Raw genomic sequence first — 14,293 nt, forward strand, 5'->3', positions numbered from 1 at the left:
TTAAAATTGTGAAATAGCCTCTAAAGGAAAAAAAGCTCTTAAACTTTTTTTTTATTTTTTTATTTTCTGCATTCACATCCTCCTTAAAAAAAGGTATATTTTTGCATTTAGTAATAAATTCTCTCTCTCACACAACAGGCATCTCTAAGGTAAGGTGGAAGTCTTAAGCCACATTTTACTCCAGTACACTAGCCAATGTATGGCAAACCTTCTAAGAAATACCCAGGGAGTCTTGGAACATGACTCTTTCCCAGATGACTATCCTACCACAATCCCTCAAAGTCACAGTAGAGAGCTCAAGAAAAAGCTTGAGAAAGATCTAAAAGATTAAGAATTTCATGGTGTACCTGGAGATAATTTAGACCAACATTATTCCAAAGGAGAAGAATGAAGCTTGACTTTAAAAGAACCCACACTTTCAGAGTTCTTTGGAGAAATGAATTGAATAACTATAAAACAATCTTTCTGTTTATTTCCAGGAAACATTACTAGAATTAAATCACGCTCTACTAGTGATAAGCCCAGAACACTCAATGTTTATTAACAGTGAGTCCCTCAGAGTCAAAGCATGACAGATGTTATTTATGAGACGGTCAAATTTTATAGCTTATAACAGAGTGTTAAGTTTTCAGAAGAACTTACTATGTTGTGATGGCACAGGTTTAATCATTACTGATAAAAGGTTTCCTTAATATGAGGTATCTAAGGAAGAATGAAGTGGTTCAGGAATAATCCTCATAGCCCTTATGTGATATTGCAAATCAAACAAAACAATAGAATAAATAGAATAACAAAGCAAGCCCAGGATTCAAAAGCAGCTAAATAAGGCATTCATTTATCCCAGTAACTGTTTTGGAATTGTTTTATATCAATTTATAAATTTTATATAAATGTTTTAATAAGCGTTTTAATAAATATTTTTCTGTAACACTTTTACATTTTTAATCAAAAACTAACATGAAATTGGCAGTTACTGCTGTTTGAAGATAGTATCTGTGTCTTTTAACAAGCCGGTTTAATGAAAATGAACGATCACTTACAGAATCATTTTAACTTTTTTTTTAATAATACAACAAAACACATGATGTTTGACAAGTCTCTCTGACATAAGGTTTGAATTTTGAGAGGTCTTGTATGGAGCCAATGGTTGAACTTCATTATCCCTGTGGCTCTCTTCCAAGTTGGGATATTCTATGATTCTATGTTCTATTTATATAAGATTTATTCTTCTTTCTTAAAAACAAAACAAAACAAAACAAATACCAACAATGGTACCAAGATGGTTCCCATTTAGCAGAGAATGCACTGCACACAGTGTTCAATCGTTTCATTACAATTTCACTATTATTAAATCAGAACAAAATTTGTTATTTCTAACTTACCCCAGCACTGATTTTCCAGTTTCATCAGGTTTACGAACAGTAAATGGACTTGGATCAATCCCCACATTCTTAGGCATAAAATCCCTGGCAAAAGAGGAAATAAAATCTCACTGTAAGAAAAGTTCAAAACAAAACGCAAACATTTGCTAGAAGATCGAACTCTAACATCTACCCTTGAATTGAAAAATATGCATTAAAAAAATTCATCATTACAAGTTATGTAGATGTAAAACCCCTCAGTATTTCAAATGTTCTCAATGGCATCATTTGTGAAGCATCTGAAAATTTTGCCACTTGCCAAAGAGGCTAGAGCAATAGCATATTCCTGTACTGAAGAAGCCCTGTGACTCATATACATTGTTTTCAAAACACTGCCAACACTCAAATTGGGTCAAAATCTATGTGAAACATAATCTACCTGGAAGTCGTTAGCTAAAGCGTGATTAAGATTATGGTTAGAATATCTGATTGCCGCCAACAAAAATTATCAGGCCAGCTCTAGGAATCACATGAACTGAAAAAATCAGTTGTAAGATTCAAGCAGAACAATTACAAAGCAATTGCTTTGGAGGTACCTTCCATGACCTAATGAATCCCCAAAGAAAAGCCCATTTCTCAGCCTTCAAATGCTGAAACATTAGACACTCTGCAGTGGAAAATAATTTTAAATTAATTAAGTGCTATCTTGACAGAAGTTTTGAGCACTGTTGAGCATTGCTTTTCCATTTTAGCATTATGATTTAACTTCCAGAATTTTGCTATATTTGAGGCTTAAAAAAGAAAAAATCTAGCATGTTACCCAGGTTTAAGCAAATAAATCAGATACGTATTTAATTCACACCAGATCAGCTTCCAGTTAAGCATTTATAGTCCCAGAAAACCCAATATACCGTGTAGAATTGGTCATTGCTAAGCAGAAGGTCTCATCAAAGCTGCTCAACTCGTATGGCCGAAAAAACTCATTATGGATATCAATTTCCTCTTCATACTTGTGGAATTTCTTCACTGTTAGTTTGCGTCTGTTTTCAGCACATGTCACTGGAGAAAGGAAAAAAAAATAATCTTTTTTACCAACCATGACTGACTCTGCAGTAGTCTGATTACCTAGCCACTCTACTCAACATTTTTCTATAGCCACCAGTCCATTTAGGACAAGAAAATATGCTATAAAGGAGATGCAAAGCACATCTTTAATAAATACATATTATCAATCACCATAAGTTGATGTCTCTTGCTAGAGACAATTCCTCATAAAATATCCTCCAAAGTAACCCGAAGAAAGAAGACATAATAGCTAATCCTTATCTACAACAGAAATATTATCACCAACACAGACTACAAATAAATTTTAATAAGAAAGGAGAAAACAAGAATGATGTTTGTCCTGATACATAAACATATGGAGGTCAGGTTTTAGCCACACGTTTGTATTACTTAAGTCTTCAACTCTAGAGTTAGATATCTCTTGCATCCTACATCCCATTGTTGAGGAAAAAATACATAGTATTTATGTATTTTCTTTTTTATGTATTATGTACTTTTTTTTTAAGGATTTGGGATCTAGAAGAGTTTCAAAGCATTATTGACTAAAACTTCTTTAAGATACTCTTAAGGCAAGAAGCAAATATGGTTCCTACCTTCATCAAAAGGAAGAGGTAAATGCTTTAGCACTCCTGTTGTCCACCAGTAAGTATAGCTGTATGGGAAATACAGACACACAATAGAGATTTGATCTTGCATCCAACCTAAACATTTGCACATAGCAGTTACCCAGCCATACAGAGTCACACTGGTAAATGTTTCCTTATAAATCAAATGTGAAAGGAAGAAAAGAGTTATCCTCAGATGGATGCTCACAATAGATTCCTAACCTATAACTTTGCACTGAGGGCATGAAATGTAACCACATGAAGTCCAACCCAGAACTGAGCTAAGCGTATTTCAAGTGCCCTACCAATAGTATTGAAAAAGTAAGCTCCTAGAACACACAGAAGGTATCTGGAGGAGAAAAAACAAACAAACAAAGAACAAAACACAAAGCAATGTGGTAAGCATACTTTGTGTTTTGTAGTTTTGTTTTGACCAGAACAAGAAAGACTCCAAACTCTACCCAATCACTATTTGTTATTTAGACCCTAAAACTTAGGAAAAGAGTATGAAGAAATGAAAGCCATTTATCATAATAAATACAACTAGAAGATTCTCAAAGCAACTGACTGTTACACATGGAAATGTGTCACATTTAATGTGACAGCTGTCCCCAGTATAAGAACTGCATGTTGTTATAATTAATAGCAAAAAAGTGGGCCTGCAAGCTTATTCGATATTTCGGGGGGGGGAAAAAAAAAAACCACCTCACAAAACAACAACAAAAAACAACAAAACAAAACCACCAAAGGAAGTGAAAGTAGTATTCATAATATAAAGCACTATTAATGTTTCATTCATATTTACATGTTTTCATTTTTCTCAAATACACTTCAAAATTTTCTCTAAACTACTCTGACAATTTCTATTACCCCGTTATTTGGGCTTAAAATGTATTTCCTTATCTTCACTGATTTTATTTCAAATATATGCATATTCACAATGTTGTAAGAGCCTTAATTAGAGTACATAGCAGTTATCTCCACCTGATAACAATATAGCTATCTGGAGCAGAAACAATATGCGTACTGTGGTGCCCAGAGATTGACTTGTTAGTGGGACGCCACAAACTGTGCTGAACAGGCAGGGCAACACATCCCAGTCCTAACAACTGTGAATGTCCTGAACAGAAAAGAATGAGTTCTGTGTAAAAGACCCATCTCTTGATGAAGGACTATATCAGACCACGCAAGCAAGCTATTTTTTCCTTTCCTGCAGACCTATCTGGTCTTGCTGCTTGCACAAATGACAAGTCATGTGACTAAAGAAAGCCACTCTTTCTATCTTCACTGTTCTCTCATGTGAATCACAAATAATATAAAAGTAACATGTGAAACTCATGAAATCTTTTCTTTCTGATGCAGAGGTACATACAATATAGGAAAAGCAGAGACAATCCCAAAAGCTTTAAATGACAGGAAACAACATCTTTATTCTCTTTCTATCTCCTTGTTTTCATTATGAGATTTCATTATTTCCTTAGCTGCTCCACCCAAGGACTCTATTACATAGACAGGAAGAAGTTATCTGAAGGCCTTGCAACATAGTTCAGTAAAAATAAACACAATTTTTTATTTCCTTGCTATCTGCTTATTATATTTGATTCAGCTTAATTCATTGACATACAATAATGTCCAGAACCAGTTATGCGTTTCTCATCTCTAAACTAGCACCCAGTTGCATTGCTAATATGAGCTAGCATCAGCAGAAGGAGAAAAGGATTGAAATTTAGAAACTGTTGTATCACATGCTGGCTGCCACATGCATTAATGGAATAAGCAGCCAGCCGGGACAGAGTTGGACTCTTCCCCAGACAAAAATCCAAATGCAGATATCCACACGTACCATTTGTGATACAGAACTCACAGAATGAACAGAAATATAAAGCAACAAAATTTATAAAATTGATGTTTTATGTAGTAACAAGTCTAGTATTGTCCTTAGTCTTAAAATGGAAAAACCTTTTTAGACACAGTATTTACAATCCTTAGTGAAACCATTTCACATTCCAAAGCAATCGCTCTAGAAGTTACTCTATAATTTTTGTGCTTTAGCTCTATTATTTCTGTATACTACTGCACAACTACAATGGGATGCAAATGGAAAAAAAAACAACATCAAAATAGGTCAGTCGTGACTGAAAGGAAAGTAACAAATAGCAGGCTTCCTGGCAAACACAGCTGCAGTCTAAGGGCACTGCACAAGAATATAACCAAAGTTTGTACTGATAAAAACACCAACATACCATACTGACTTCAAAAATCTAACCAGCGAAAAGACATCTCTGCACAGATTAATAGAACATAGATAGCTGTACCTCCGTAAAATTGTGCACGCTGCAGGACAATTTTGTATTGAATGAGACTTTTTCTTCAGTGCAAGAAAATAATATGCTAAAGCAAATCCTTCAAAGCAGCAACATCCAACACTTTTGGTAATCTCTTGAAGAAGGTTATTTTCTTTCTTTCTTTCTTTCTTTTTTTTTTTTAAGTGCTTGCAAAAGCTTAAAATTCAGTAGTTATGTGGAAAAAAAAAAAAAGCTTTCAACAAGCTGATTAAATTATTTGGTTAGCAGCATGTATCTTATTGGAGCTATACCCAACAAAAAACAGAATGTCAAAATACCTTCGCCTGGTCTGTGACAGACTGAGGGTGTTCTTGTGATGCAAATAAAAATCAGTAGGAAGTTCCCAGAGATGAGGCTTTCCTTCCACAGGCTTGAACACTCCAAGGAACAGATTGATAGATTCTTGCCTGTCTGCATCTGTTAGACAAGGCGTACAGTTAATGACATGCAGAGCTCAAGCCCATTGAGGCATCTGCTTACTTGTTAGACTTTCTCCTCACACAACAAGCATATAATTCCTAAGACTCCTACAGACACCTCTGGGCTTCAAACCTAACAAAACTTCATTTAGACCCCACTTTCTGCCATACTGCAGTGCACGTGCAGCTGGTTCCAGCTCTTTCCTTGGCTTTTCTAACAAAGAAGAGACAAAAGCTCTGCCTTGGCAGAAGTAAGGCTCAGTCTCCCCCTTGTTTATACATGTGTATGCACAAAGGATGTGAATGTATTTTTGAATGTGTCAGGGCATGTGACCTATCCCGATGAATTTAATGCATACCAAAAGTTCAGTTACAGAAGAATCAAGTTGTCCAGAGATGTGGTGGAACTTTGGAGACATTCAAAGTCAGGCTGGACAGGGCTCTGAACACCCTGATCAGACATGTAGTAGCAGAGGATGGCTCGTGCAAAATATATGCAAATGTGGAGGAATACGTGGAGAACTGAGCTCTACTTGAGCCCTGATGAATCAGCAAGTGGAAAGCTTGTCTCCATTCTTGTTTGCACTTCAGTATTTATCAGACACAGAATAGTTCAGACTAGAAGCACTCTGATGGCATTACTCCATCAGCTCTTTCCACATTACAGAAACAATATTCAGAGAGATCAGTGCCCATTAAGCAACACACTACATCAAACAGATAAACTGTGCAATTTCAGTATACCAAAAAGCAGATAAAACAACAGGTAGAATGCACAAAGCACTGGGATAACAGCAAGGATGAAGTTGGTTCCTGGTCTACCAAAGTTTCAGTCAATACCTACTTTCTCCTAAAATCCCACCATCTCTTCTCTCTACACGATGGTGTTTTTACAGGGAATTAGACACATGACTGGATGTTCCATATAGAAATCTGGTGACAAGATTATAGAAGAGTATGGAACTTGACAAGAATGTGTACATATGGAGGTCAATATTTGGATGTGGTATCTTCTGTATAAAGGAGTCACATGGTGAAACAGGGCAAGGCACAAGGAAAAGGGAAAGAAAGTAGAAATCCTGATGCTGCTTGGCTTCCCTTCCCTACTTAGAGGAACTTTCATATAGGGTCTGACTTTTTCCACCTTTTCTTTCCACTCACATTCCTTCCAGATACTTCTATTGTCCTTTCAGAGCACTTTTCCTAAAGGATATTTTATCTTTCTTGCTTCTCACCTTCTCTACTTTCTTAAGAAGATCAGCTTACAAATGCTAAGTCTTCTACACACTGATACTCAAAATACACGTCAGTACTTATGGTTTTCAGGACAAATTATTTCTGGAAAGACACGTCACAGTCTAACTACATGCATGAGGTTTACATAGCAAGGCTTTGGTAGCAGAAGCAGGCCCTGGGCCAGAGCTGCAACCTGTGGAGAAGAGCCGGCGGTGGGGCAGCAGGGCCCTGTGGGGTAGGGAGTCATGTGGGAGCAGTGCTTGAAGAGCTGCAGTCTGTGGGAAACCCACGCAGAATCAGTTGGGGAAGGATGGCACGCGACAGAAGGGATCACATGGAGCAGGGGCAGAGGAGGAGCAGTGCAGACAAAGCATTATGCACAACCCCTGTTCCCCTGTGCTGTCTGGGGGAGCAGGTAGAAGAAAGCAGATAGGGAAAAGGTGTTTTTAGTTTGCTTTTAGTTCTCACTGCAATCTATTGTTACAAATTGGTAATAAATTAAATTAATCTTTCCTAGTCTGAGTGTGTTTTGCCTGTGATGGTAATGGGTGAGCAAAATTCTTGCCTTCAGCTCACCTCATCTTACTTTTCTCCCTTTTACAGAGTGTGGTGCTAAAAAAAATCCAGGAAAGCAGTCTATTTTGTGCATAAAAACTAGAAGAACCCAAAATGCAAAATAAATTAACAGGAACAAATAGGTTAAAACTAGTGGGATATGCGAATGCTAAAAGGCAGAGACAAACCTCCTTTGTTCATTTACCATTGTTTCACCTGCCAGGAACAGGAGGTATTCTGAAATTGTTAACTAAATCACAAGATAATACAATTAAAAACTGTGTCACTACTTATATGACAGATGCTAAAATGAAATAAAACAAAATGAAATTTCTTCTGTGAAAAACAGCTTGAATTTAAACCCATACCAATTGAATTAACCAATTAATTATCTGAAATGTTCTATGGCAACAGTTCGTTAAAGCATTCTTACCTTTCTTCTGTGGCAAAGAAATGACCGCTGTTAAATGTTACACAGCCAAAGGATACAAGCTCTCTTTTGCTTTTATTGTTTCAGCTGTACTGGTGTGTTTTAAATTCAATAGAAATACAGGACATTTATCAGAAAACGTCTCTCCGCTACTTTAGTTTTCAACTCAATTTCAATGTAGGTAATAAAATATACCATTAAAAATGTTCTGTGCATAAGTCCTCAGGCAAGCACAATTACATTTGTGAATACAACTTGGGAAGCAGATAGTTAACTGGAAAGGACATAATCCTTCCACTCCCCACTGTCTTACTATAAGGTTTGAACAATTTTATGATTTAATTTTGAACAAATATAATGAGAGCTTTTGTCTTTGAAACACTGTCTAGAGAAAAGAGGATATTGAACTTTTCAGATCAATTTTCTTATCTTGATGGAAAATCTCTCATTTCAAAAATAAATATATAAGAACGTGTCAATACGCTGTGGAACACAGACAAAAGAGCAAACAGGTTTTCTCACTTCATTGTTAGCATTGACTGTCATAATTATGTACAAGCAAGCAAAAAGACTGCACCGATTTTTCAAAAGATACTGCAATGTACGTGTATACTAGCACATTTTAAGACCATTTGAGAAAACAGGAACTGAAGGGGCCATTTAATTGAATTAGCCAAAAATAATCTACTGCTCTCAATCTGAGTTTGTAACTGCACTACATGACAAAATACTAAATCATGAGAGATTCAACATAATTGGGACTATAAGATCCCATGACTAAAAGGGTATAGTAATTAAGTTTATTTTCATACAACACTAAAAGGTAGTTTACTATGTCCAGCCCTGTCTGTGGATAAACAGATTATTCTAGATTCCAGAAGCTTATTATGCGTGTTGCAAATCCAGCACTGAAGAGCACAATGCCACATTATTTTCTAAGAGGCACATAACTAATGTTTTTCTATTTCCTATTTTTTCAATCACAAATGAAAGACAAATAGCAGAATACAACAAATCAGAATGCCTGCCTGAGATGGTCTTGAAGGAACATCTAGTTCTCAGCTGGGTGACATTCTTATTTCTGGTATAACTTACCTGTTTACAGCCAACGTAATTCCAACAGCTCAACACCAAACCTAAACTGCACCCTATATTTTTTTCAAATGCTAGATTTAAAAACATGCATCCAAAAAAAGGTCAGAATTTTTGCCTAAATCCATAGTATTTTTTCAAATTACCATAAAAATCAATTGTCCCATATTTTCAGGAGTAAAACTTGATTTTCTCCTATGTTTGAGTCACTAACCTGATCTTGAGAACATTTTTCACTCTTCACTTTCTATTACGTATGCAACATACTACAACTTCATAGGTACAAAAAAAAATCTATAGGAAAGCTAAGCCACATATCAAGACCTAGGTTCAAACTGCATTTGGTTATCTTCCTCAGAAGCCCAGGCCTTACCTATTGCATTAGTATCTCCAGGCAAATCTCTTAGCCACCACATTTTACGTTTTCTCATCTGTTCAACTTAATTAGTAGTGATTATCCTAAGAGCCTTAAGGTCAACAGAGGAATCTATGTTCTTAAGAAGTGTAAATTATCACCTTTTTTTTTTTTTAATGATAAACAAAGCAAGAGTGGCTAAGTGGTTTCTCTAGGAGACACTGTTAGCAGGCCATGTGTGATCTTGTGCTGAATCTGACACAGTGTATGACTTCAAGTCAATCACTGACATTTTCTGCATCTGCTACTACTTGTAAATAATATTAGTAAGCATTATAAAGAAGCTTCTCACATCAGAAACAAAAGAAGTGCAGGCTCACAAACAGGACAGCTCTCGGAGTTTTATTTTTATTTTAAAGGACAGATAACGAGAGCAGAATAGCAAATCAGAATCTTCTTCTAAATCTCAGAAACCTCTGCTTTTTGAGATAACTTGAAGAATAAAAACACTTCTCTTAGTTTATCGCAGTAACACACTTGGAGATACCACTTAAACAGCAACAGACATGCTGAACAGTGAACCTTTAAATTTCACTGGAAAAAGAAAAGAGCAAGCTGATGTTTTACAACCCATTTATCTCAAAAACAGTTTATCTACTTGGTGGGGCATTTCTTTTTTTTTTTTTTAATTTATTTTATTTTTCTTTTAAATTTATTTTATTTTTCTTTTCTACCAGAGATTCAACAGTTAGTAGCTTCTACCAGTGCACAACAATTATTTACATGAGAGACTGTTTTATGTTTGATGTCCTCAGAAACATCACATGCAAAACAAAACATCACAGTCAATTCTAAGAAATACTTGATTTGAAGCTTTCTATTTGTGCTTAGAACTTGTATTTGCCAGTTTTCTTTTCTCTGTTGAAGTCACTCTCTCCACGACCTTAACAGCTCTGTAACAGTTACCTGCTTCTCTACTGAGCTGCAGAAATCACTGCAGTGGCAGTTTCAGTACTACCTGTGTACATTTGCTGAAGAGTTCTCATATGTGTTAAATAACTTTATCAAATAAGGCTGCATGATACAACATGCATTTGCATGGGATACACCATAAAAATTCCATCAAATCAGAATATCTATTTGATGTCATCTGATTTTACTGAATTATTTTCAGATTATAGTACAGAGAATCTCTGCTACAAGATCATAGTAGCGATTATTGAAGCATAACAAGATGTTTTCTAAGTTATGGCTCAAAAGAAAGCATGGAAATGTACCTGAGAAGGCATTACTGTAATATCTTGAGAGCGTTTGCATAATGTCTTTGGAATGCTGAGTCCATGGCGCTATCTTCCTATAGGTTTTTACCCTGTGGACAAGCTGAGAACCTCCATATTGCAGAGAAAGCGTATCTCCATGATCTTCGTATAATTCTTCAAACAATCTGAAGGAAAAGAAAAACGTGACATTTGTCAACCTGCTGAAAAGACCTTTTAAGAAAGGAAGAAGAATAACATTCAAAATTGCATTTAGAAGTAAAAGCGCACCAGGACATTTTAGATACCTTCATACATACAATTGCTTCACTGCATAACAAGGAATACATTTTCTTCTCCTAAGTACTTCCTCCAGTTTACAAAATAAGTTTTTCATTAAAACATATTAATAATAACTTGTTAACACTGAAATTTAAAGCTATGTCTTTATTCAGATAAATATGTGAAAATTATATTCAGTTTTAATACGTGGATTATTTAAGTATACTAAGACTTTCACCAATTCATAACACATCAGAATGCATTCACTCCACAGAATATGCACTTCTGTAGATTCAGAGAGAAGATTAACACATGGCATTAGCCCATAGGGAGTAAACAAACAGTATACCATCATAAACTAAGGCATTTTAAATATGCTAAATGGGACAGAATGTGCCAATATCTCCAGGCTATGTTTTCTATTAAGTTCACTGGGAATTAAGTTAATGTTACGTTCAAAAATCTACCTAATTATAATGGCTCAAAGGTATAAAAAGAAGGAACATGACTGTGAGAAATGTGAAGGGTAGTCAGATACAATTTGCTGGAGCTGAAAAAGCATGTGGTAAGAGGGTAGAAAGAGTCAGTTACTATGATGAACAAGGAGAACCAGCTAAAAGCAACACTGTTCTCAAGAGCCAAGACTTCAAGTTGAGAGCTGTCCAAGTAACAAAAAAACATCAAGAAGTAGCCCTAGCGTGACCAAAACAAGACAACCATCTCAGAAAATAAGGTCAGAAAACAAGGTTATCCTAAGGAGGTGGCATCCAGTTTAAGATAACAGATTCTCAGAAGTGGACGCTAAGGCCACACCTGAGCAAGACAACAAGTATGACACGCAGCAAGAAGAGGTCGAAACTGTAGTCGAAAGTTAAAAACCAACACACACAGCCTCCACCACCACCCCACTTCTTAACTCGTAGAAACTCATTTCATGTCAATATGCAGACACTTTAACTCAGGCATATGCACACAAACTACCATAATACCTGAGAAGGAAGAGGCCATTCAAGAGTGGAGGAGAGGGTAGGGGAAATACAAACAAACATACCAACAAAAACATTCCCTTAGGAAAGTTCCCAATAAACGAGTAGCACTGCATAAGCAACCCAAGAACCACCTGACTGGAGTCTTCCTCAAGAGATACTGGATGAAGAATACTTACGTAAGCAACAAAACAATTTCCAAAAAGCAAAACATCTGTCCAGCATATCTTCTGCCCAAGGCCAAGTGCAAAAAGATCTGCCTAACAAAAAATCCAAAAAAATTCACAAACACATGCCCTCAAACAGCCATTCACAGCTCGTGATGCCATGCATGAGAATTGCCTATTTGTTTCTTCTGTTTTGGTGCATTAGTTTCTTTTTAACAAGGAGAAAGACAGAAAACCCTGGTCAGCTAAAAGCTAAAAATCCACATGTATTCAAGGCAACAACTGGCAGGAAAAAGGATGATAGCTCTCAGAAATTTCCCAGTCAGCCATGGGAGACTGAAGAACTGAGTTGCAATGACCTTGCAATAAAGGTTCACAGAAAGCTGACAACCTGAAATTCATTGAGGATGTTGATCCACTTGACTTAGAAATAACTTGTAGAATTAAATTAACTTTCCATAGCCTCAAACTATTAAGACTGCAAATAGACAAAGACTAGTCTTCCGTGGGGAGAAAGGTAGTTAAGTATATACAATCAAATAAGCAGCAAATGTACAAATGGTCTAGGAAACCTCTTAGATGGGACAACAACTATATTAAAGGGATTGTAAAGAAATGCTTGCAGAAACAGTCCCTCTCAATTAAATCATTAAGAAGAAAAATCCTATTAGATACAATTAGACTGTTTAAGATAAATGTTTTTTTTTTTTTTTCATCCTTCGGAAAGACTAACCCAAATAAAATGCTAACTTCAGAAATAAAGCTCAACAGAGATTCTGGATTGCAGACAGCGAGACCATATGAAAAATCAAAATTAGTATGGTGGATACTCAAAACTGCGATGAAAACGATAGTTAACAGTTTTCCAGACACATCTTGATTCAGGATGACAGTGTGCTGAATATTAGTCTCTCTGGTCAGTTAGAAGAGTGTAAATGAAGAGGGAGAGTATTCAGCAAGTAGATACTTGATATGGGAAAAAGAATGCAGTATGTCAAAGTGAAAGACTGAACAATGGAGATGCATCATAGCACATGCTTCTCTTCAAAATTGATTGGATTATGAACACAATTTTGTAGTATTTCTGAATATGGTAATTCAGAAAAAAGTCTTCACAGATGAGAAGTTTCAGAGAGGTATACATGTCATGCTATGAGATGTGTAATAGCTAATAGCTACATTTCAGACAGATTATGAAAAACACAATATTACGAAAATAAGAGGAAGCAGCTATTAAAATCTTACTAATTATGGTAAGAGATGGAAATTTGGGAGGCTGGAAAGTGGAGAGGGAGCAAGAGGGAGAGAAGTTAGACAGCAAACATGAGACTACTGGAATAGGAAGCAACAGACAAAATTTTGGATCCCAAAATTGGGGTGGAAAGGGGAGAGGAAGTAAAGCCTAAGGAATGCCTGAGCTGACAAAGTAGTTGCTGTAGAGAACAACATACAGAGTGGGTGTAAAAGACTTGTCCCTCTCCTCATCCCCTCTAGTTAGAACCCAACAGATCCAATTGCCAAGTCCCTAGTGGATTGCACAGCAACTGGTAATTGCAGCAGCAGTTGCTTCCCAGAGGTAAAGATGCAGCACCCAGCAGCTGGGACACAGAGGATGAGAGGCATTGTGAGCACACCATGGAAGCCAGCTGGACTGTGAAAACATCCCAGCCATCAGACAGAGGCCAACAGCCACCACGTGCACAGTGAGCCACCACGCTGTGGCACTTACCTGCTCCTAGCACCAACCAAGTGTTGGGAGCTAAATGAGGAGAAAGGACAAAAGCTGAAGGTACATCTTGAGTAAGGTGAGAGGAAGATACTGAGAGAAATGCATGACCCAGGACTTGATCTTTTTTTGAAACACGAGTTACTTCTCCACGTTCCAAACCTAACAAACCACTAGCCAATGACAGCAATGAAGCCATAAGTTTCACTGTCATGACTGTGGATGTGTCATGAGTGTGAATAGTGATAGACAAGGGGAAATGGTTTTAAACTAAGACAGGGGAGGTTTAGGCTAGACATTAGGAGGAAGTTTTTCCACACAGAGGGTGGTGACACACTGGAACAGGCTGCCCAAGGAGGTTGTGGATGCCCCATCCCTGGAGGCATTCAAGGCCAGGCTGGATGTGGCTCTGG

At 36.7% G+C, this 14,293-nt stretch overlaps 1 protein-coding gene across 2 annotated transcripts in view; it reads right to left on the minus strand.

The window, feature by feature from the left end:
• FIG4 (FIG4 phosphoinositide 5-phosphatase) overlaps positions 1 to 14,293 on the minus strand; it is a 66,642-nt gene that overhangs the window by 20,901 nt on the left and 31,448 nt on the right. For both annotated transcript variants that reach the window (NM_001398080.2, XM_015284513.3), the window contains exons 15-19: positions 10,741 to 10,907; positions 5,655 to 5,793; positions 3,020 to 3,078; positions 2,273 to 2,420; positions 1,383 to 1,466 (exon numbers count right to left, since the gene is read on the minus strand). In NM_001398080.2, coding sequence (NP_001385009.1) covers positions 1,383 to 1,466; positions 2,273 to 2,420; positions 3,020 to 3,078; positions 5,655 to 5,793; positions 10,741 to 10,907 — 597 coding nt within the window. The remainder of the gene's footprint in view (positions 1 to 1,382; positions 1,467 to 2,272; positions 2,421 to 3,019; positions 3,079 to 5,654; positions 5,794 to 10,740; positions 10,908 to 14,293) is intronic.

Source organism: Gallus gallus, chromosome 3 (assembly GCF_016699485.2).
Source record: "Gallus gallus isolate bGalGal1 chromosome 3, bGalGal1.mat.broiler.GRCg7b, whole genome shotgun sequence".
Taxonomy (NCBI): domain Eukaryota; kingdom Metazoa; phylum Chordata; class Aves; order Galliformes; family Phasianidae; genus Gallus; species Gallus gallus.